Source organism: Trachurus japonicus, chromosome 5, assembly GCF_045865225.1.
Source record: "Trachurus japonicus isolate A0001 chromosome 5, Traja_1.0".
Lineage (NCBI taxonomy): Eukaryota > Metazoa > Chordata > Actinopteri > Carangiformes > Carangidae > Trachurus > Trachurus japonicus.
Window position 1 is genome coordinate 24,351,012 of NC_140911.1, and position 24,387 is coordinate 24,375,398.

General features: G+C 43.0%; 2 protein-coding genes across 2 annotated transcripts; one reads left to right on the forward strand and one right to left on the reverse strand.

Annotated features, from left to right (window-relative positions):
* Positions 1 to 581: 581 nt before the first annotated feature.
* On the forward strand, positions 582 to 16,119 carry pdhb (pyruvate dehydrogenase E1 subunit beta). Its single transcript, XM_085776912.1, has 11 exons — positions 582 to 650; positions 745 to 804; positions 2,715 to 2,822; positions 10,944 to 11,006; positions 11,152 to 11,187; positions 11,581 to 11,771; positions 11,953 to 12,047; positions 13,218 to 13,328; positions 13,872 to 13,963; positions 14,047 to 14,188; positions 15,136 to 16,119. The coding sequence occupies exons 1-11, from the start codon at positions 612 to 614 to the stop codon at positions 15,279 to 15,281; spliced, it is 1,083 nt and encodes a 360-aa protein (XP_085633038.1). The 5' UTR covers positions 582 to 611; the 3' UTR covers positions 15,282 to 16,119.
* A 3,127-nt stretch (positions 16,120 to 19,246) lies between these two features.
* Positions 19,247 to 22,058, reverse strand: LOC146987643 (uncharacterized). The gene is made up of 5 exons (XM_085776911.1): positions 21,344 to 22,058; positions 21,034 to 21,201; positions 20,763 to 20,941; positions 20,436 to 20,676; positions 19,247 to 19,998 (listed from the first exon to the last, which is right to left on the reverse strand). Exons 1-5 carry the CDS (start codon positions 21,980 to 21,982, stop codon positions 19,477 to 19,479), a joined length of 1,749 nt encoding a protein of 582 aa, XP_085633037.1. The 5' UTR covers positions 21,983 to 22,058; the 3' UTR covers positions 19,247 to 19,476.
* Between the last annotated feature and the right edge of the window lie 2,329 nt (positions 22,059 to 24,387).

Genomic DNA, 24,387 nt, shown 5'->3' on the forward strand with positions numbered 1-24,387 from the left:
CTATTTGGTAGAGATTTGTTACACTGGGAAATATTTCTAATAATTTATCCACTTGCCTCTGCGCCCAAAGGCTTCAAATGTGTAGCGTAACGCTTTTAGAAGAGATAGAAGTTGTAGCTACAATGTCACTGATGGATCAGTTTATTAGCTGTATTGTGCTCTGGTGACTCATACCTCAAGATCACAGTCTATAGTGTAACTTATAGTAGCCTATTTTTAAAACAATAAAACAACGTTTCTTCTTATTTCATTGTAGCACTTGTTTGTATAACTATAATTAGGCTACATGTTATAACAATACACCACAATAGGCTACAAGGAGGAAACTCTCCTGGTTAAGTCATCAATACACATAAACCACATTGTTATTTTATTTTTTTATTTTATTTTATTCATTTCAGCATGATTTGTCTTCCATACAAAATGACAGCGCTACTGTGTCCTTGGACTCCTTTTTCCGCTTTCTCCCGCCTCTGTCTCTCGTGAGCGGATGTGATAGGCTGTGTGTCATGACGCACGATGACGTAGAGCTCAAGCGCAGTGCTGATTGGTCGAAGTCTACTGACCTCTGTGTAGTCCCCGCCTTCCCTCCGGCAGAGGACAGAGTGAAGATGGCGGTGTCACTGAGGTGCTTTCTCCGCACAAGCAAAGTAAGGGATTGTTTAAATATCTTTCTTCCGTATCGGTGTCAGTACATTGTAAGATGTTTAATGTTGTTAATGGCGGCTCGCTGTCTTTTTACAGAAAGCCGTGTCGGCGCTGCAGCGGCGGGGATTTCACAGGAGCCTCCCGGCCGCAGTGCAGGTCAGTTAGCAGCTAGCAGGCTAACCTTAGCCACAACACCTATTCACTGATTTATGTTATTTACTCTATCCCGGGGTTTGTGACAAAGTGCAGGTGCTATTACGAGGTATTTTTGAATCAGAGCTGCTGCCGCTACCACCCACTTAAATTAGATTTATTATTAATAACGCGTGTATCCGCTGGTGGCAGCTGGCATCATGTCATCCCGCAGACATCTGATGATTTTACTGATGTCTCATCGATTTCAAAACAGACAGCGAGGATTTCACTTGTTGGTAGTCTTCCAGACTCAGCCACCAGCAAACCGGTTCATTGGCCATTTTGAATCGTTGTTTTAAAAAGTGTCAGATTATGTTGAAGACATTAAATTTCTTTGAATCATTAAAACAAACTTACGGCAGAGGCACCGAGCAGCTTCATTCAAGACTTGGGCCAAGTGAGAAAACGGGACAGGTGATGTTTCAGCTCTCTGTCAGTCCATCCCAGCACAGCCTCCTCTTTTTCTCCGCCTTAATCACAGAGGACAATTTCCCACAGTGATTACTGGATGTGTCTGTCAGTCTGCCAGGAGCTGAGGTTTGACATTGATGAGAACTTGTGGCCAAAATGAATCCAACTATTGCTGATGTATATCTGTGTCTATAACGTTGTCTACCTTATACGGATATGTGTGCGCATTAAATGAATCATGATGTGCTTGTGATTAGTGAGTAATAAAGTGTTACTGTTGAGGGACAATTATATTGCATTGTGCATGTTGGGTGCAGAATTAACTATTGTATTGAGTTTTATGTCAGTGAAGAGAAATGCAACAGAAAATACAGAATTTTCTTTTCTCAATTAAACATTTAGTTTATAACAAACAAACAAATCACATCAGTATTTGTTGTGACCTCCTGTTGTTCACCTGCTCATAGTTTTTCAGGTAGGCTACTTATCAAGAAGGTTGTTCCAGCATCTTAAAGATCCTGCCCTGGTTCCTCTTGGGGTTTAGTCTGTCTCAGTGTCCTCAGTGTTGAAATATGTCTTCTTGTCTCAGATGATAGTTCAGTATGAGTCTGGTTGTGTGTTTGGGTTTGTTGTCCTGCTGCAGGCAGCCTCCACCGTCATTATATGTGGTGGATGAAAACTTAAACATGTTTCCAAGGCCTAACACTAGGGATGGGCGAAACAATTTATCACGATAATTTCTGCCATTTATCCCGGTAACCATAAAAAATACCAATTCACCTGTACTGCAAAATTGTAAGTACTCAAATCAAACAAGTTTGAAATGTGAGAACAGATTCAACATTTATTCAAATGCTGAAGCCTCGTTTAGCAACGAGCTCCTCGCTCTCAGCTCCGCCTTCCACCATGTTTGTTATTGTTCTTCATGTGAGCCTAAGAGGTCAGGTCTGCACGCAGGTGCCTGTCACGTGAGCTGGGCTGCGAGTGCGTGGTTGCACACAACATCATCAAACAGGAGTAAATCTGAATACAATAAAGTTTAAAAAATAAAGTCAAATACAAAACGTAATCAACTGGAATTTATTGTTATATCGCAATATGACAAATTCTTATCGTGGGGAAATTTTTTGACGGTATATCGCAAACGGTAAAATATCACCCATTCCTACCTAACACTTATTTTTATCTTTTGTTGTGCCTCGGGTGACGTTGCTGCTGTAGGGGTAAAATATAAACTAATGATGTTGTTGCAAAAACAACTTCTTAAATTATTTTACTGTACCAATTGAAGCATTTGTTTCTCCAGACAACTTGAATTAAAACTGTAGCAGCTTGAAATCCAAAGGGTAAAACCCTCACTAACAGGACAGGTCTTGACATGTAGAAGACTTGAGGACGAGCCGTGTCCTCTGGGTGCCCGTCGTGGGTCAGTACTGACTGTGTGGTGCTGCTGTTGCCAGGTGACGGTCCGCGATGCCCTCAACCAGGCCATGGACGAGGAGCTGGAGAGGGACGAGCGGGTGTTCCTGATGGGCGAGGAGGTGGCTCAGTACGACGGAGCCTACAAGGTGAGTGGACCCATGTTACCACACAGTGGGTCAGGGTCCCTGAAGGCAGCATCACTGTATCCTGTCTGTGTCTCTACTGTGATAAACTGTTCAGTCCAAGTCGAGATCATAGGAAGTTCTTAACTCATTGAGTGCCACGCTCCTTTCCAAAGTTTTAGTCAAGCGTACCGGCAATTTAGACCATTTTTGACGATTTTTGTAGCGCCACAGCGTATTCTATATTATTGCCACCAACACATACTGTGGCTCATTTGAAAGGTGAAACTTTCTGCTTCAAATGGCTACAAATGGCTACATTTGTTTCTACGTGCCTCTTTTCCTGAGAAAACTCAAGCTAAACATGGCTGGTTTTCATCAAAATCCCTGCTTTTTTTCTAGAAAAGGAGATCCAGTGTCTTTTATGAAAGGTGCTCTGTTTGTGCCTGTCGCTCTTCTGACACTCCACCCGCATGCATAACTCGGTTTGCAAAAGCCGAGTTATGATAAAAACTTCCAGATCGTGAGTTGTCATGAGTTTTTGATCGTCATCTATTTCAGTTCTGCTCATCGTAGAGTCCCCAAATTTACACATAAGGTGTGTTAAAGTGTCTATTTTCATAATTAAAAAAAAAAAGCAAGGGGGGCGCTAGCGAGCAGCGATATGTGAGGACGTGTTTGTGCAGAGCTCCCGACCGGAGCGAACCTTTTTTTAAAAATAATATCTTTAAAAACAACTTCAGACGGACCATGTTTGCCTCTGACGACTGAATAACACCAGCGTGTCACACTGATAGCTCCAGCCTTTCATAATGTACGACTAAACGACAAAATGCCCAAAGGAAAACGCCACAACAATCAGGCCTCGGCTAAAGCCTCGGACTCCACAGAAATCGCGTCCCTGAACGAGGAATCGTCAGATGAGGAGATTACAGACCTATCTGTTGTCATGGCTGCGATTGCAAGGAGTGAAAACAGGATTTTGGCACGGATAGACTCAAGTACTGCTGACTTGAACACTAAGATAGACGCGCTCCGGGACGACGTGGCGAAACAAGAGACCCGCCTGGGCGAGTTGGAGTCCGGCCTAAACACATACTCGGATAAGACGGCTAATGCTGAAAACGAGGTCGCCATGCTAAAAGCGGAAGTCACATCACTCCGCCAGAAAGTGGAAGAAATCGATGGGGCACATCGCCGGTTCTGTGCACGTCTGGTCGGGATAAAAGAAGGTTTTGAATTGTCTGAGGGGCAGCGGCCCACTGTGAGTATCGCTAAACTACTGCAGGACCTGCTGGGCCTTAAGTTCACCCCAACCCTGGATGCAGCATATCGCGGAGCCCGGCGTGCTAACGAGGGGGGTCCTCCCAGAGTCATCGTGGTCAGATTCCATTACCTACGGGAACGGGAAGAGGTCTTCCGTGCAGCGGCTCGCTCGGCGCCGCTGAGCCTACACGACAACAGAGTGAGCATATTTCCAGACTACACGGCGACAGTGGCGAAGAAGAGAGCGGCCTTTGCCGAAGCTAAACGTTTACTCCGGAGCTGCCAGAATGTCAAGTTTGGTGTCCGGTTCCCCGCGGTGCTCCGCATCACTGACTCGACTGGTCAGGAGAAGCGGTTTGAAGATCCAGCGGCAGCGGTGGAATACATTAAAAAACACTTGAAGCCCAAGGACACTGCAAATTGATTTAAGCAATTGGACAATGGAGACTAGATGTTGATTAAGAGCTGGTGAGTCCAAATGTGTAAGGTCTGAACACCAGGCTTTTATTTTTCTTTTGGCACTCATTTGTTTATTTTTTATTTTTTACCATGCCCACAATAATGAAGCTCCCAGGTAACACTGGCATTTTATTTTATGGACACTCAATACCTGGTGTTTCAGCTACAAAATATAGATTCTGTTCCTCTCGACTATTTTTCTTTTTTCTTTTTGTGTACACATGCAGTCTATGTGGGTATGTTTGTATACATAATGCATACCGTTTGAATGTGGCGCCCTCTTATGTAAAATGCAAACGCCATAAAAGTTATTGGTACTAGGATTAGCAAGACACGAATACAATATATTCCTTAGGAGATGTTCTTTACTTATATTTTATTTATTTTATTTTATTTTATTTCATTTTTTGCTAAATCTAAAACGTGCGGCCCTCTGGGAATCTTGCCACTCTAACCCACTATGAACATTTAAAACTCACCGCCTGCTATATAGAGTGGCCATTTCTTTACTTAAGCTTGCTCGAATGAGTATAATACTTGGAATCTTTTAATTCTTATTAGACATGCAGATATAGCGGAGGGATGTTTGTTAACATGAAGTACCTAGAAATGACCTAAAGGAGAGGGACAGGTTGTACAGAGGTACCTTGGTTTGTTTTCTGTTGTTGACTATATGCAAACAATTTTCATTCTAAATTTAATCCAGTTTATATACATTATGGTTCGCCCTCGTTGGGGCCTGTTAGGAGGATAGGTTAGTTGGTTATCTGCAGCACAATGCTAGAAGAGGGGTGTGCGATCTCGACAGGTTCAGTAGATCAGCATAGGGATTTAAGGCTCAGTTTTAGTTTTAGTTTTGTAGTTAGACAGGGACTTTTCCCAGCTTTCTTATATTACTTACTTATCTCAGAAGCACAATGTCTGATATACAGAAGTCAGGCCAGATTCGTTTTTTGAGTTGGAACATAAAGGGAATTCATAACCCAGTGAAGCGAAGTAGGGTGTTTGCACACATAAAAACATTAGGAAGTGATATCATGTTTTTACAGGAGACTCACTTACGATCAAGTGAATCCACAAAGTTAAAGAAAGCTTGGATAGGGCAATTATTCTGCTCAAAAAATGATGATAGAACACGTGGCATAGCGATTTTGATTAGAAAAGGCATCCCATTCATCCCATCACAGACCGTGTGTGATTCCAGGGGTAGATATGTCATAGTGACGGGCAAATTGTATGGTACCCAAGTAACATTAGCTAATGTATACGGACCTAATTGGGACGACCCACTTTTTTTTACTAACTTTATAGCACTGTTACCAGATCTTAATAACAGCCAATTGATACTGGGGGGGGATTTTAACTGTGTCTTACACCCAAAACTAGATAGATCAAACCCTAGACCTAATAGTAAGATCTCAAACGCTGGTGCAGTTATCCAATCATTCATAGACACATACGCACTTTTTGACCCTTGGCGGAGACACAACCCAACTACTAGGCAATATTCCTTCTTCTCCCCAGTTCACCACTCTTTTTCCAGGATCGACTTCTTTCTTGTAGATAGCAGAACTCTCCCTATGGTCAAGGATTGCCAGTATAATAGCATTGTTATTTCTGACCATGGTCCAGTACAGCTAGATATATGTTTTCCAGAGTGCATCAGACCACGCCGTACATGGCGGTTTGATCCTCTGTTGTTGTCTAGGGACTCTTTTAAGAAATTCATCTCCCAACAAATTGATAGTTTTTTGGAATTTAATCGCACACCAGATATGCCACTAACCACTGTATGGGAGGCCCTTAAGGCCTACCTCAGGGGCCAGATAATATCTTATACAGCGTACGAGAGAAAGAAACGCAAACAGCGTTTGAGCGACCTGTCTCACAGCATAGCAGAGGTGGACCGCAAATATGCTGATGCCCCAACGCCCGAGCTCTACAGAGAAAAATTATTATTAAAAACAGAATTCGATAACCTCTCTATTAAGCAAACTGAACAGTTATTTTTTAAATCAAAACAAAAATTTTATGAACACGGGGAGAAGGCTGGAAAGCTCTTAGCCCACCAAATTAGGCAGTCCGCAACTGTAAACACTATTCCTGAAATCCAAACAGAGCTGGGGGAGAAAACCACTAACCCTAATACAATAAATGATGAGTTTAAACAATTTTATATGAATCTCTACAGGTCAGAGCCACCAGATGACCCATCGGTTATTACTACATTCTTGGAGGGGCTGACCATTCCAACTATCACCCCAGAGGACAGTTTACAGATAGATGGACTGATTACAACGAACGAAGTAATACAGGCAATTAAATCAATGCAGAGCGGCAAGGCCGGGGGGCCTGATGGGTTTTCAATTGAGATATACAAGGAATTTGCCGACAAACTAGCTCCGATACTTAGCCAGATATACCAGGAAATTTTTGAACAACAGAAATTGCCGCAAACCATGACCCAGGCCATAATTTCTGTACTGCTCAAAAAAGACAAAGACCCTCTACTATGCGGCTCATACCGCCCAATAAGTCTTCTAAACTGTGACTATAAAATTCTCACAAAAATATTAGCCACCCGTATAGACAGTGTAATTCCAACAATCATTGATCCAGATCAAACGGGTTTCATTCCAGGTAGACAGTCATTTTATAATATGCGTAGATTATTCAATATCCTGTACACCCCCCACTCGGCGTCTGAGGAGACCACAGAGGTGGTGATCTCCTTAGACGCCGAAAAAGCATTTGATCGCGTTGAATGGCAGTACCTGTTTGCGGTCTTAGAAAAATTTGGCTTTGGATCATCATTTTTAACATGGATTAAGATAATATATGACGCACCTACTGCGGCTGTACGGACCAATAACATTATCTCTGACTATTTCCCCCTTCACAGGTCTTGCAGACAGGGCTGTGGCCTGTCCCCATATCTGTTTGATCTGGCGGTCGAACCCCTTGCTATAGCCCTTAGAGCAGAAGAGGGTATTACCGGTATCTCCCTTGGCGGCAAGGTCCATAAGGTGGCGCTATACGCAGATGACCTGCTTTTGTATATATCCAACCCGGCAGTATCGATACCAAAATTATTGTCGATACTAGAAAACTTCAGACATCTCTCAGGCTACAAATTGAACTACTCAAAGAGCCTGCTTTTTCCAATTGATAACACAGACGAAGATTATTCCAAATTTCCATTCAAAATAGAACGCAACATGTTCACATATCTAGGAATTAAAGTTACCCGCAAGGTAGAGAATTTGGAAAAACATAACTTTAACTCATTATTAGAACAAACAAAACAAGACCTTGGGAAATGGTCAACTTTACCAATTTCGTTAGCAGGTCGCATTAATATAGTTAAAATGACGGTCCTACCTAGATTTCTTTATGTATTTCAGATGGTCCCCATATTTATCCCTATGAAAACATTTAAACAGTTAGATGGACTAATCTCTTCATTTATATGGAACAACTCTAACCCTAGGATGAAAAAAAAATACCTGGAGGTTCCTAAAGATGCTGGTGGGTTGGGACTACCCAATTTTCTTTGGTATTACTGGGCTGCTAACATAGTAAAATTAATTCATTGGATTTACACATATGAGAATAAGCAGGGTCCAGACTGGGTCCATATGGAATTATTATCCAACCCTTTACCAACACTTACATCATTGTTACCACACAACTGTAGTACAAAGTTCACAAACCCGGTTGTGAAAGCCTCACTTAGGATATGGTTGCAATTTAGGAGACATTTTGATTTAAAGCAGTATAGCAGATATTTCCCAGTAGCAGATAACTACTTCTTTCTTCCATCTGGTTTCGATAATGCATTTCATTATTGGCATAGAAATGGGCTGATATTCTTCTGTGATTTGTATCCTGATAATGTATTTATTTCATTTGAAACACTTGAAAATGACCACAATATACCCAGATCGCATTATTTTAGATTTCTTCAGATTCGTAGCTTTACCAGAGAAAAGTTTCCCTCATTTCCTTTCCCACCACCTAAGAATCATTTAGATGCAATTCTAGGACTGGATCCTTATGAGAAGAAACGTGTATCTGTGATTTACAACATGATAGGACACTTGAAACCAATATTATGGGAAAAAACTAAAATGGCATGGGAAAAAGACTTGGGGGTTGAGCTTTCTGAAGATATGTGGCAACATAGTCTAAAGCGTATCCATACCTCATCATTGTGTATACGACATGGTTTAATTCAATTTAAAGTACTCCATCGCCTGCACTATTCAAGGGATAAATTGTCAAAACTTTTTCCCACTGCAGATCCTAGTTGTCCGAGGTGCAGCTATGTACCTGCCACAATAGGACACATGTTCTGGTCATGCACATCCCTCAACGACTATTGGAGACAGATATTTGATGTATTTTCCAAAATTTGTGGTCAGACTATAACACCTGACTATCACACAGCCGTTTTCGGTGTAACACCTCCAGGCTGCAAAGTGTCAAATTTGCAGGCAAATGCTTTGGCATTTGCTTCCCTGCTTGCACGCAGACTCATACTTTTTAACTGGAAATCAAACTCAGCCCCTTCATTTCTACAATGGTTGAGGGATGTTCTATCTTTTCTACCTTTAGAGAAACTGAGATACAAAATATGTAAAGCCCACAGAAACTTCACCCTTACCTGGAGTCCCTTTATAGAATTTGTAGAAGGTTTTCCCTTTCAATGATACAAGTTGTATTGGATAGTTAGAACCACTTTGTAATATGCTCAAAGCATTAATTGATTGAACGTATGATAAGAGGTCACTGTCTGACTATTTTTGTATTTTTTTGTTTTTGTATTTTTTTTTTTTTTTTTTTTTTTTTTTAAGAGCCTTGTGGGAGGGAGGGGGTCTATGTTTGGAAGTTGTATGTCTGTTAATAGAAAACTGCAAAATAAAGTTTTAAAAAAAAAAAAAAAAAAAAAAAAAAGCAAAAAACTTAAAATTACGTTATTGGCACTCAATGAGTTACTTCACAGAGGCTCATATATTATCTCTGTTACTGTCTCACTGTAGAGACTTTTTTATGCGTGTTACTACTAAATTTTTTTTAGTTAAAACCTGTTACCGCTCCAACGGCCCGCCCACGGGCCCCCGGGGGGGGTTTAAACAGGGAGGTGTCATAGAGGATGTCACCAGTCACTTGAAATAGTCATGCCACATATCGTTGGAAAGCTAAAATTCTTGTGATTAAAGATGCCGACCATTCCTAAATATAATCATCACAGCAACACTCGAATCAGACTATAAACATGCTAACAAAGTTCGTAAAAAGCCGATATAACTCACGATTTGTGTCAGGGCAGGCTCAGGATCACAGGGTTTCCCCACAAACTTGGTGTCGTTACATTCAGAAAAGTCCAGTAAATCCAATCCAGTAAAGTATTTAGTCCAAAACACACGGTTGTACCGGTAGATAACCTCATCCCGCTGCTGCATCTTATGAAATTACGCATTGTATATCCAGTAAATCCGTTTATTTCTCCTCATAAGTCCGGCGTTTACATGAAAACAATGTTTATTTCACTTCACAAAATGGCGCTGCACTCTGACCTTTCGATTGACAGCTCACTCGACCAATCACAAGCTCCCTGTCCCCGGCTGCCGCCTGCAATAGCGAATGAGTGGCTGTGTCTGATGAGGAACATCCCCTCCGACAGCGCTGAATGGCTTCAGCCAATAGGAACCGATCCCGATGGCAACTGATGCATTGAATAGCCAATGAAATTCCGAAAAAAATGATGTGCTGCATTCACGGTCCCTGGGAAAAGGCAGCACTGCCATCTTAATGCGTAACTGTGCAAATGCTGCACTTTGGCGCATGTATTGTTTCTCAATGGCAATTTTAGGAAAACGCCTAGATATACACTTAGAAAAACATGTGTAAAATACTAATTTTTAGCAGGATTGTTATCAAATTTGAACTGGGGCCAGGTAAGGCTTCATGCTGTGGTCCCATTGTGTTTTCCAGCTAAAATTCTCAGCTACACTCATCTTCAGGCATCTGATTGCAACAAAAAAATTCAGGCGAGAATAAAAACATTCTAATTCAGTGTGTTCCAACTTAGATTACTCAATGATAGTAGCACTTATAGTGATTATTTCAGTTTGGGGGAAAACTTCAGAGTGTTACCTTTCAAAAGAGACCAAGCCCATCCATATTCTCCAAACAGTTCAAGAACAGCATTCAATTTACTTTGGGTACGCCTTGGATAGGCGAATATTACAGAATTTATAGGAGTGAAAAGGGGTTAATTGTACGTAGTTTGTCCATTTGGGGTCAGACACTTAGGTCCCCAACAGGGATTAAGATGATTTTTGAGGGTTAGTTGTCAGTGTTACAAGTGTTCTTCCAGTAAAGAAAGTTATATTACTAATGTGTGTGTGTATGTAGGTGAGCAGAGGACTGTGGAAGAAGTATGGAGACAAACGCATCATTGACACTCCAATCTCAGAGGTGAGACACGTTCAACTCCACAAATGTTGATTGCAATGATTAAGCTGTTTGAGTTGTCTTCTGTCAGAGTTGGTTTAATTGATGTCTGATCAAAACACACAGGAAAAGTGTATTAACGTTGTTTTCCTCTCTCTCTCATATGTAGATGGGCTTTACTGGTATTGCAGTGGGAGCTGCTATGGTGAGTGAACACACACAACCCTCTGATTGTACAATATGGTTATTACAGTGTATGTAGTGATGATAAATGTTGCCATTATAGCAGACGCATAAATAAATGCATCTTATCGGACAAATCAATAAGGTCAGACGAATAAAGCCGATGCCTCTTGGCAACACTAAGTAAATGATGACGAATAATTGCCTGATATTCCTCACGTTTACACAAGCACACATTTTTTGTGATGATCCCTCGAGTACAGTTCAACCAATTGTGACAAATACATTGGAGGATAAATATTATACTGGTTAACACTGAATCATTTTTATGAGTTAAAATGGCCTCAGTGCAGTAAACTCAAACATGACTCTTTGCACTGCAGCTCTGTCTAAATGAATGTGTTTTCTCTTGAAGGCCGGCCTCAGACCCATCTGTGAGTTCATGACCTTCAACTTCTCCATGCAAGCCATCGACCAGGTCATCAACTCTGCAGCCAAGACCTACTACATGTCGGCCGGTCTGCAGTCGGTGCCCATCGTCTTCAGGGGACCCAACGGAGCGTCAGCGGGCGTCGCTGCACAGCACTCGCAGTGCTTCGCTGCGTGGTGCGTTCACTTACACGTGTTATTGTCCTTTTTGTTTAGCTTGTATAACAGTGAGTGAAGAGGGGAGAATTCACACACTGAAAGGAAGGGAAACAAAGAAATCTGATTGATGACATAAAAAAAAATCAACATAAAACATCAACAGTTGTGTCAGTGTGATTATGTGATTCTCCGTCCGCAGGTACGCTCACTGTCCAGGTCTGAAGGTCGTCAGCCCCTGGAACTCAGAAGATGCCAGAGGTCTCCTGAAAGCAGCCATAAGAGACGACAACCCTGGTGAGAGAAGCTGTCCTCTGTCTCTGCCATTGACAGGAACTGTTTTACTTTGTATTAACAGTATTTTAGCCATATACCTGATTTTCTGACATATACCCCTTTCCCACTGGCCAAAAAACCCGTTTAAACCCGCTAACAATCGGCTTTTGGTGGCAGTGGGAAAGGCGCACTGAGCCGTGTCGACCCGCGTCGACGCGGGTCAAATGACTCGGCAAGCGACGCGGGTTAAAATCGCCTTTAATCGGCTCGGCTCCGAACGGCTTGCAGTGGGAACGCCAGACCCGCGTCAACCCGCTAATTTACGTGATGACACTGAACGTTACGTGACGCTACGTCATCGCGCAGGTCGCGTCTCATATCACGTACCAAAACAAAGCTCTGCTCCGCTCTGCTCTCATCCGAGACTGGGATCAAAAGATCAGAGAACACTGACCAAAAATGATAGAAAAAAAGAAAAGAAGTGACAGTGTGTTTAACTGACGTGTTGTGTTGTCATGGCGACAGTCTGTTTAACTGACGTGTTGTGCCGCGGAAGTCCGTCATCCGGCCGCAGCAGACTCTCTGTCCTCCGCGGTCCTGGTGCTTCAGGTCGGCCAGCCAGAGAGTCTGCCTTGGCGGACGGACACTCCGCGGCGGGCGGCTGTGGCATGACTGTGTGTGTCTCTTGCACCGCGGATGAGAGCGGGGCGACTGGTTTATGCTCTGTCTGATCCCTCAGCGGGGGGTCAGACTCGGCTCATTTTGGTCAGTGGGAAAGGGGCCAAATGCCGATTGTTAGCGGGTCGACACGCGTTTAAAAAACCTGCGTCGACCCGCTAATTTTAGTGGGAAAACGGCTTTAGTGTTTGTAGCACTTTCCATCCTGTTCCTCAAACCAGTGCTTCTGTAACATGAGGTTGAATGGAAGTAGCTCAGTGGTTTCCTCAGGTCACTGATTGACGTTGTTACATCAGGGCGGAGTGAAATAGTTTGTTTCATCTTTTCAACATCTGGCTATAAAGTGTCTCTGACTGACACCTGCTGTTTGAGCAGTTGGATTTCAGTCTTGAATACTGCTTGAATTTTTTTCATATATATCATTGCTGTGAGATCAGCCCAATATTGAATGAAGCTGTCTGTATAATTGTTCTCACTGAACTCTGCCTTAATATCTGTGTGTGTGTGTTGCAGTGGTGTTCCTGGAGAACGAGCTGATGTACGGTGTTCCCTTTGAGATGTCAGAGGAGGCCCAGTCCAAAGACTTCACCGTTCCCATCGGCAAGGCCAAGGTGGAGAGACAAGGTCAGTTGTGACATGTGGGCGAGTGAAGTTAATGCTTTGTTGTTATTATTATGTTGAAGCAAAATCCTCCTTTTTAATGACACTATTTTTTATGTTGTTATTTATTTTTTGACACGTGATTAACGCACGTTCTGTTATTATGATTTTGACCTTAGTTTCAGTCAGTTGCTAGAAATGAATCGGCTGCAGTCACATGCTAAAGCGTCTGCTAGCAGTAACTAGTCAGATGGAGCCATGTTGTTATTTGAGGCCTTGAGAGTTTCTGGACAAAATTTGTCCATAAGTGACATTTGCATAAAGCAGCATCATAGGACAAATATCCCTTAAAGATGTTTTTTTTTTTTCTAATTTGATGTATTTTGAGTAAATAAAAAGATGTGTGATTAATTGTGATTAGATATATGAATTGATTGACAGTCCCACTGTGGGCTGACAAGGAGATAAATGTCGTATTTCATCCTGTCTTCTTTTCATCGTTTGAGATTGACCGGCGCTCTTTTGATCAGCAACTTAAAGCTCCGCCTTCTCCTTTCTGTGTTTCAGGGACACACGTCACTGTCGTCTCTCACTCTCGGTACGTCGGCCACTGTCTGGACGCTGCCGCCGTCCTCGCCAAGGAGGGAATCGAGTGTGAGGTAGAGAAACAGGATTGTTGACACCTGACGAAGGTGACCTAGTCGGCGATCTGTTAACGACTTCCTGTCTGTCTGTGTGTCAGGTGATCAACCTGCGGACCATCCGTCCTATGGACGTGGAGAGTATTGAGACCAGCGTGATGAAGACCAACCACCTGGTGACGGTGGAGGGTGGCTGGCCTCAGTTTGGCGTCGGAGCCGAGATCTGCGCCAGGATCATGGAAGGTAACAAGTGACCAGTTAGATACGTCGGCTGTTTGTATGTCAGAAATCTGAGCTTGTAAACCTTTGGTCATCGGGGGGGGGGGGCACTCTCCAGGGAGGGTGCGAGCTGGCTCCCGGTCGGTAATTTCTCCCACTAATCAGTGAAGGAAAAAAAGTACGATTGTGGGAGATATTTTCGCACTATCTGGCAACCCTGGCCTGCATGCGCGTATGAGCCCGGTGACGTGACTGTCACTCGCTGGAGGCAGATACCGGTAGGCCTACGTAGTAGCGTCCGGTCTCCTGCCGCTGTTGACATCGGCACGAGCGGACCTGTTGTTCCGAGTGGCCGCGGTCCGAGCGGACGTAACGGCGCGCATTCGGTTTCGTTTCTTTTTTTGTTTTTTTTTACCGTGCATGTCCGCGGTGCACCGCTGCACGGACAAATAGCAGAGGAAACGGGCCCTTGAATGGCTGGTCCAGAACCCTAGATTTAAAATTTGAGATTTGTTTTTGCTCCCCACCAGACCAGTTCTGAGTTCAGTTTCAGTTTCATGCACTCCACCCATTCTTGCCTTGGGGGGCAGCTTGCAAAAAAAAATTCAGTCAAAAGATTTTTTTTTTGCTTTAACCCTTGTAGTGGCTGTGGGCAAAATGTTATGACTTAATTCAAAATGTTATTTTTACCAGAACTTCTTTAAAATTTGCAAAATATTAAGTCATAGATGATCCGTAGGAAGAGACAAACCATGATGTCAGATTGCATAGTACAGTGTACAGTGGCTTTTTCGAGAAAGTATTGATCTTGTTAATGACAGACGTCTCAGAAACTCATGGAGCCAATATAATACAATCGGTGTTAAAAGGTGAAAGAGAGGTTTAATTTTAGTATTTTTAGAGACAGAATTTCAACTTAAAATGTGATTGAATGGGTTTCATAATCTTTGGGCTTGTGTGTGTGTGTGTAGGTCCTGCCTTCAATTACCTGGACTCTCCAGTCACCAGAGTGACGGGCGTCGACATCCCCATGCCGTACGCCAAAATCCTGGAGGACAACAGTGTGCCGCAGATCAAAGACATCATCTTCTCTATCAAGAAGACCCTCAACGTCTGAGACGCGCACACACACGCACACGTACAGGATGACCCACACCTCGATCCGCTTTGTCTTGTTCACACAGACAGTGGAAACGTAGTCAGACAAAAATCTACAAATAATGTGTAAATACAGCCAAACCATTTCTTAAAAACGCTCCTGACGCACAGCTGTTCATCCCGCACCGAGAGCGGCGGTCCCACAGTTCAGTCAAGTCACCGTTACAAACTTCACCGAACTGTGCGTGTCTCCGGTTGCTCTGTCCACTTTCTCCCCTTCAAAATAAAAGTCGCTCTATCCTGTAGTTTTTCTTGTGACAACAAAACTGCTGAGTGAGATGAAGAATGTCAGGATTTGATCAGTCTGCAGGTCAGAATAATCCTCAGACCACCACGGGGTCTTTGTGTTTGGATTGAAACTCTTGACTGACAGAAAAATCCTCAGTCTTCAACATTTACCTTTGAATGAAATCAGATATTTGCTCTTCTATAATTAGGAACTTCAGGCCAAGTTCTTTATTTATCTTCCCCAAACCTAGACCTGAGAAAATTAACTGAAAATCTGAAAATTAAATTTTGCAGACTGGCAAAAACATAATTTGTACTCTCAGTAGTTGTGCTGTTAATATGCTCTTGTACTTCTAACCACAAAAACATACTGTATCGGTCTATTTACTTAATTCCTCGCACTTAACTCTGTCCGGCTCTAAAAGCAGCAGAGAAAAGAAGAACCAGCCGAGCGCTGGAGGTGGAGTGTGGCCATGAATATTTATTGTAGCTGCAGCAGCTCTGTGGATGTTTTTGTTGCTGTACAAGACTCTGTTACAGAAATAAAAACCTTTAATCCTTCATTATGATTATTGTGCAGTCCTGGTGTAACCGTATTTTAAAAAATGTTACATTTCAAAGAAAACTTTTTTTGGAGAATAATTACTAGACTATACACACTATATATGCATACACACACATGTATGATATATACCTTGTTTTGTTTCGGGTTAAATCTCTATCTTTGCATGTTAATAATCATACATGTAGAGCAATATTTACTCCCCTCGTCAAAAATTGAAGTGCTGTTACTACAGATTACTACTGCAGGTGCTAAATCTGTCATGTTCTTACCAATAAATTCTCATAATGGCCTATACTAATTATATACATTATGTAAAATGAACTCCTCAAAAAAACGTCAGCCTACTTATTTTTTTTGAGGAGTTTATACTGTTTGTGACAGTATGAGCCTTTTTTTCAATATAATTGATAGAAACTCTCCTGATCAAGAAAATTGTAAAACAAATAAAAGCAGCAACACCTGAGTCACTAGCAGAGACACGAGGCGTTTTTTATTGGCAAAAGTTTAGAAGAACCAGTCGAACATCAGATCTGAGACCAACACCCCGAAAACACACCTGTCATAGTTTTCAAGTCAAACACACACAAACACATGCATTCAGCAGAGAAGCTTTGAGAAAATGAACTAAAACCTAAAATAAAGGAGAGATAAGTGATGATAAACTGTGAAAGTATCCTGTGATCACAGCAGAGAGGAAGAGCTCAGTGTTAACACTTGATTTTACGGCTCTTTAATATCCGGTGAAGGTGTAATTTATCTGTAGTCTGCTGCTGATTACAGGAGAAAATTTGGTTAATCTGACTAGTTAATGAATACATGGATTTCCCTTTGGGCATTAATAAAAGTAATTCTTATTCTCAGTTAAGCAATATCTGTTTTCACCATAATTAGCATTTCTTTTTGGAAAAACATTATTCTGAAATTATAAAACGTAAAACCATCTTGCCAAGGGGAAGAAAAAAAATTAGATTTCTGACAAACATGTAGATTGTTAGGAAGATTATTGGCAATGTAGATTTTTGATGATCTTCCTCAGAGTTAATAAATTAATCCTAAAACTTCTTGTTTGTCAGGACTTTAATGATGCGTTCATGTCACGTTGCTGTTACAGTAATTAACAGCCATTACAGTCCTAATGTTACTTTTAACATGTGGACGTTTTATGTTAAACCAAAGTTTGTTGTAGCAGTTATTTATCCAATGGTTACAATTTTATTTTGTCAATGGACGGTATCTTCAAACCTCATACAACCAACTCTGTGACCACACAGCCATCTGTAGTTGTCAGATAACATTATAGCTTGAACATCAGAAGGCATACATCCCATGAAGACTCTCAGGTTCACTGTGGCCAACAAACAGGAAATACAAAAAGAAAAGAAAAACTATTAACTCTCACAACCTGAAACTATGAAGCCCGAAAGGTAAGTAAAACATTTTATTAACTTTTGCCTCTCTGGGGTCATTTTTAAAGACAAAAAAAAAACTTTCTGCAAAGGATTTTTTGTGTCTGCTTTTATAATACTGGTTTTTGTCATAAGGGGATGAAATGCATCACTAATCCAGTATCAGTGCAGATGCTCCTTTGCATATAACTTGTGTTTTTCTTTCTCCCCCAAACAATAAACTTACGAAAATGACCCTAAAAAAAAGATCCTTGTCTTGAAATGATAAAAACACTGGCCTTTCAGGGCTGCTGTATTGGAGGCTGATGGTTTTCAAGACAAGGGATCTGTCACATTCAAAAATATTGGAGAAAACTTTATAAAACAATCAAAATTATTTTATCGACAGAAATTGTCCTCCCAGTATATATTGTTGGTTGGAGTGGACGATGGTTGGTTGTTCACTTCTAATTTACAACCACGTCAAACTAGGAATGTTTCATTAACACTATCTTCATTTTACCTTTCAGAAAAATGAAAAACAACAACAAAAAACAGTAATATTACCATGACAGTAAGTTTCAATTAACAAGAACTTGGCCGATGTGAAAAGTATAACCTCTGAGAAAGACGCAACTGGGAAAATGTTATTTCATCAAACTTCTCTGAGTTGTAATGAGGCTTGTGAAAGACTGATTTTCATTGAGTAATTTTTTTTTTTTTACTAATCAATAACTCCTTGTTAAATATATAAGAAACTTGAAAATGCCCAACATGATTAATGTCTTCTTTTGTGACCAACAATTCAAAAACCCAAAGATTTTCAACATGATAATGAAACAAAACAGAAAGAAGCAGCAAATCCTCTCACACAGAGAAGCCGAAGCCAGGCACAGGGTCTTAATGATTAATTCATAATCAAAATAGTGGCAGATTAATCCTTGCTTAAATACCAAATCAATTAATCAACGAATCACAACAGCTCCAGTTGTAATATAACAAGAAAACTGCTTTGTCATTTGAGGGATGTGGACAACCTGAGCTCATCACTTTCTTATTGTAGATTTTGAGACAATAACATATAAGAGAAATGAAAAGAAATAGAAATAATCAAACTACTAATAATCAGCTGCAATAACTGTGACACTGAGGAGACGGAGGCTGCAGATGTTGTTGATATTTTGTTTTGGAGCAAGTTCATCCTTCAGTCAGATTTGGTTTGAGTGTTATCCGTCTCTTCATCCTCACTTTGACACCGAGTTAAATAAACAGTTCGATAAACCCTGACATGACAGTGAAGGAGCGTAAAACGTAAACTTCCTGACATGTTGTTTTCTAAATGTCATGGAGTTTTTCTCAAAATAACAAATTTTATTGATTTAAAAAGAGACTTTCTTCTTAAATTTCAAAAAAAATGTAGGACTTTATTTTCAAATTATGACTTTAAAGAGCTGCAACATTAAACGACTCTTCGGTCGAACTCATTCCCACCTCCATTCAACCACTGTTTGTATAATTAGGACCAAATGACCCATTTTGGTTCAGAAACATCTGTACGACTTTAAGTTTCAGATCAGTTTCTTGATCGTATTAATCACCTGTAAAGAAAATCTCACCAAAATAAAACAGTGTTCTGGAAGCTGCTGCGGCGTCTGTGTGTAAAGTGAAATAACAGGAAGTTGTCTTTTCTGGTTGTCACTCTGAGGTCCGACCTGTCACACACGACCATCAGTCAGAATAAGGACGATGCAGATATAATCATGTGACCAATCGGCTGCGTCTTCATCGTTAGTTCAGTGGAGGTCGTCTGGACTCAGATCAGCTCGTTTCAGTCTCAAACTGATTTTTTTTTTTTAAACATCCCAAAAAAACAAAAATGAAAAAGTAAAGCTCTCATCCAGTTTCTCTCATCCAGTTTCGGACCTCCTACTATTCCCAGAATGCCTGTGGAGTCCGTGGGCGGGGCCGATAACGTCTTAGGGAGCCGATAGGTCGGATCGTCCGACCTCGGAGTGTCCCTTCAGCAGGCCGAGCCGAACCACCACCACCCTCCTCTTCTTCTGCTCCGAATCTTCATCCTCCTCCTCCTCTTCATCCTCTCTCGCCTTCGCCTTTCGTTTTCCTCTCTCCTTCCTCTTCTCCTCCTTCCTCTGCTTCTTTGCCTCCTTCTTTCTCTTCTTCTCCTCTTTTTCCTCAGCTGCACGATTCTCCTCTTCCTCCTCCTCCTCTTCTTCTTGCACTCCATCCTGCACCTCCTCCTCTTCTACTTCTTCCTCCTCCGCAATCTCCATTTCCTCCTCCTCGTCTTCGTCGTCTTCATCCTCCTCCTCCAAGCCCACCTCTACCTCTTCTTCATCCTCCTCTTCTTCTTCCTCTTCCTCCTCCTCCTCCTCCTCCTCCTCCTCCTCTGCTTCCTCTTCTTCCTCAGTTTCTTCTTCCTCCACGTCTGCCATCTGTTCCTGTTTCAGCTTTGAAGTTTGTCGTCCGTTCTGTGTTGACTGACAAAACACAAAGCAGCACAAACTTAGTAAGTTATGTTTTACCACAGAGCAGCGCCTCCGTCTGACAGAAACAATCATTACAAACCACGGCTGTAAAATAAGAGAAACTTTGCTTAGTTCAGTTTTTGAAAACAGAAGAAATAAAGTCGAGGGATGAATGGTCCCTTAGGGCTTCCGTACTGGTGAATTAGCGTTATTTTTACAGTTTAGACTTGAAACTTCACGAAATATGAATCCTCAGGAGAAGCCCAAACGCAGACTGATCTAAACCTGCCAGTGACTAGAAGTGCGGTGCTGCTGATGCGAGGGAGCCTGGTCAACGTCTCTAATTCACATAATATGAGACTTTGTCAGATGTTAATAGTTCAGCTTCACTCAAACAGGACGAACGTGTGCATTGGTGGTTTTGCTGCACCACTGACCAGTATACTCACCGTCCTCTTGCCGTTTTGGAGCCTCTGCGTCAGTAATCTGACAGTGTCCTTGTTTTGGCACAGCCCCATGGTGTTGAGGGCGTCGAGGGCGGAGCCGGAGCAGCCCTGCAGGCGCAGCTCGGCCCCTAGGGAAGCCTGCATGAAGTTGTTCTTCCATATGTTCCTGGTGAAGAGCGGAATGGAGAGCGCCACCACGGTCCGGCGCTCCAGCAGCGTCTGTGCCTGTTCCTCTGACATCTGGCTGCCACACAAACAAACAGATGTTCATCTGTAACTTCCCTGACCCACGGTGAAGCTCTGTGGACGGTGGTGTGAACTCAAACTTACTGGCTGCTCTTGGAGAGACTGTTGACGTCGGGGAACAGCGTGCGGAGGCAGGTGGTGACGAGCGGAGCTTTGTCCTGGGCCCAGTTCAGGCACCGCCGCCACGGGAAGGTCAACAGGGGCTTCCTGCTCGTCACCTTCTGTTGGAAGGGGCTGTCTCCCTGCCGAGACAGCAGCTTCATCTGCAGGAAACGGCCAGGTCGGCATCACAATGACACCGAGACAAAACAATGCAACATGTGAAAACTGAAACAACTGAAGTCCTCGGCCTCACCTCCTCCTTCAGCTGCTTGGTCCAGAACTCCAGCATGGGCTTCCTGGCTCCTTTAGCCGACCACAGCATCTTGAAAGCAGACTTGTAGCAGGACTTGCTCACCAGCAACGCTGCTTTGCCCTTCTTCCCCATCCTGCGGCCTTTCTTCTTTTTGGCTTTTGCATTTGTCTGCAGTCATCAAACCAACAACAGAACACAAACAGAAAAACAACGAAACTTATTCCAAGTGTAAAACACACAGTCATACTGTTTTAGCCCATCAACACTTCACAGCCGTGTTTGAAATGATGAATGACACACACACACACACCTGTTTGGTATCTGGAGGTTTCAGCCACAGAGACCGCCTCTTCCCCGTCTGTTTGCGTTTGCCCTTGCTCCGGATCACCTGCACGCAGGTCTCGCACAGGAAGGACTTCTCGTTCACCGCGGCCTCCGGGAAGACCCAGTGCACCGTGTCCGGGGTGGTGAAGGTGTACACCGCCCTCCGGTTGAACCGGCGACCCTGCCGCTCAAACTCGACCCTGCAGCCGGCGCAGTTCTTGTCCTCCGGCCGCCTGCTGCGCTGCCGGCCGCCGCCCCGGCCGGACCCCGCGGCGGCGGCGGCGCCCTCGGGCTCGGCCGCCGTCTGGGGGTCGTCCTCGGCCCGGGGCTGGGGAGGGGGCGGCGGCGGCGTGGAGGCTGCTGGACCCACGTAGTTTTCAGCGGGACAGTCCACCTCCGCCCCGACGGCCGGTTCGGGCAGCTCTACCGTGAGGGAGACGGGGGGCTGCCCGGCTGTGGGGCCGTCCGCCGCTGCCCCGGTACCGGTACCGGAGACGGAGGGCGCCTCCGGGGCAGCGAAGGCAGCGGCCGCGGCGTGCGCGTAGTCGTGCTCGTTGGTCTCGGACGGGTGGCCGGCCTCCTCCCCCTCGGTGCCCGCGTTGGTGTCGTTGTTTTCGCTCGCCATGGTGAACCGTGGAGCCCCGGCTCGAGTCAGCGGGTGAGACGTGCAGAGATGAAGCCTCTGTCGGCGGACATCGCTGTGGGAGCGGAGGCGACGCTGCTGAGCCGCAGGGACGAGCCGAGCCCCGCACACACGGACCGGTGCAAAGCCCCTCCGGACGGACGGAGGGAGGGAGGGAGGGAGGGGTGGTGGTGTGCTGCAAAGTCTGTTGAACAACACTACAACAAAAACATCGGAGTAAAAAGACAGACACGGATGTTTTGCAGGATCGTCTCCGGAGTGGAAAACAGAGGACCTGTGGCCAACCGGATGTAGCGGCTAATAAACAAATAGTTTCCTGTTATTGTCAAGGGTCTGTTCACCGCTGCTGCTGCCCCTGGTGGTGGGAGGTCGGTCTAATAAATACATAAAAAAAAAATATATATATATATATATATATATTTTTTTTTTTTCTCTCTCACACACACACACACACACACACACCTGAAACAGACATTAAAAAAGAGCAATTATAGTGATATCTATCATATATTCACTGATATTCAGCTTGGGTCCTTGTATGAATTTGTTCTGATAACACTGATTCTACATCCATTCAGCAGATTATTAGAAACTCCCAGCCAATAATGAAGCAGTCTTCTTCAGCAGGTCAGCACATATTCTACCTTCATGAAGGCTATGGTGGTCAGTTTTTGACAGATATTATGTTTTTCAACTCTTACAGGTCCTCCACTTCATCCACTTTCCTCTTCATCTGCTGCCTCTTCCCCCTTGGTCACATCATCCGCAAACTCAACCTGGACTTCCACTGTTACGCCGATGATGACACCCAGATCTACATCAGCACCAAAGCCACCCAAAACCCTCCCCTCACCCACATCGACACCTGCATCTCTACAATAAAAACATGGCTAAGCCACAACTTCCTCAAACTCAACAGTGACAAAACAGAGCTCCTCCTCATAGGCACCAAATCCACCCCTAACGACATGCCGACGACACCCACATTTGCATCTCCACTAAACCTGACTTTACTTCACCCCCAGCTGCCCTCTCCCTCTGCCTGTAAGCCATCACTGGATGTCAAATACCATGCTCAAACTGAATAGCAATAACAGTGAAGTTATCCTCATTGGATCCAAGTCATCACTCTCCAAAGCAGGGCCGTTGTATAAGGGAGAAAGGTGATGATAATTCTAGGGGCCCAGCGCCCAGTGGGGCCCATAAAAAACCCCAGTAGTCTAATCTTTGTATGACTGATTTATTCTGCGTAAGACCCTGACTAATACTCATAGTACACTGTAAAAACTCAACATCTTTCCAAGAATATTTCTTGTCCAAATGTCTCATTTCTAGTCAAAACTAATCTCTTTCCACTTAAAATAAGACTCATCACCTAAAAATTAACTTGTTTTTATATAATTTTCACTTAAATTCACAATAAATAGAAAAATCTGCCAGTGAAAGTAAGTTTTTTGTGCTTGTAATAAGGAAGAAAAACTTGCGACAACTATCAGATTTGTTCTACTTATTCCAAGTGAAAATCTGCTTGAAAGAAGTAAAAAGTGTCTAAAAACAAGCTACTTTTAATATGATGAGTCTTATTTTAAGTAGAGTGAGATTTGTTTTGACTAGAAATGACATTTTGACTAGAAATAAGACAAATATTCTTGCTAAGATACTTGAGTTTTTGCAGTGTAATGCTGCATTAGCATCAAAACAAAGAAGGCTAAATAAAAAACGATAATACATACGTAGTCTAAGAAAAAAAAAAGGAAAAGTTAGGGGGAGGGGCCAACTTTAGTATTCTTTAAGGGGCCCCAGAATTCCTAGCAACGGCCCTGCTCCAAAGCCCACCCCCACAGTATTCCTATCGATGGCTTGGTCCCCACTTTGGTCCCCCATACATGCTTCACCTATATATCCCCCCTTGGCCACGCTGTTCCTCATCTGCTGCTCTGCTCACCACACCCCCATTTAAATGCTGGTGCTCCTGCTTTTAGCTGCTCAGCAGCTCAGCACCCAGACTTTACACTCTCCCACTACACATCTGGCCTAATTTGATACCTTCAAGTCACACCTCAAGACACAAAGCTGCCTACTCTCTCTAACCCAATTGTTTATCCATCCGTTTTCGCCATCTGTATTGTGCATGTTTATTATATAGGCTATTTATTTTGCTACTGTACTGTTCTAATGTTGTCTGTTATCTGTGCCATTGTATTATTGTTCTTCTGTAAGGCGACCATGGCTGCTCTGAAAGGCGCCAAGAAATAAAATGTATTAGGCCTATTAATTTCAAAAGAGACATAATTAACTAACTAACTAACTTTTTTTAATTAATTTAAAAAAAATCAACATAATGTAAAAAGAGGACCAAGCACTTATGAGCTAAGCGTTTTATTTTA

Coding starts and splice junctions, on each gene's coding strand:
- pdhb (XM_085776912.1), top strand. CDS start 612: ATGGCGGTGTCACTGAGGTGCTTTCTCCGCACAAGCAAA. Junction 11,188..11,580: donor TTGCAGTGGGAGCTGCTATG/GTGAGTGAACAC, acceptor TTTCTCTTGAAG/GCCGGCCTCAGACCCATCTG. Junction 13,329..13,871: donor GGCCAAGGTGGAGAGACAAG/GTCAGTTGTGAC, acceptor TCTGTGTTTCAG/GGACACACGTCACTGTCGTC.
- LOC146987643 (XM_085776911.1), bottom strand. CDS start 21,982: ATGGCGAGCGAAAACAACGACACCAACGCGGGCACCGAGGGGGAGGAG. Junction 20,677..20,762: donor AGTCTCTCCAAGAGCAGCCA/GTAAGTTTGAGT, acceptor TTTGTGTGGCAG/CCAGATGTCAGAGGAACAGG. Junction 19,999..20,435: donor TCCAAAACGGCAAGAGGACG/GTGAGTATACTG, acceptor GTGTTTTGTCAG/TCAACACAGAACGGACGACA.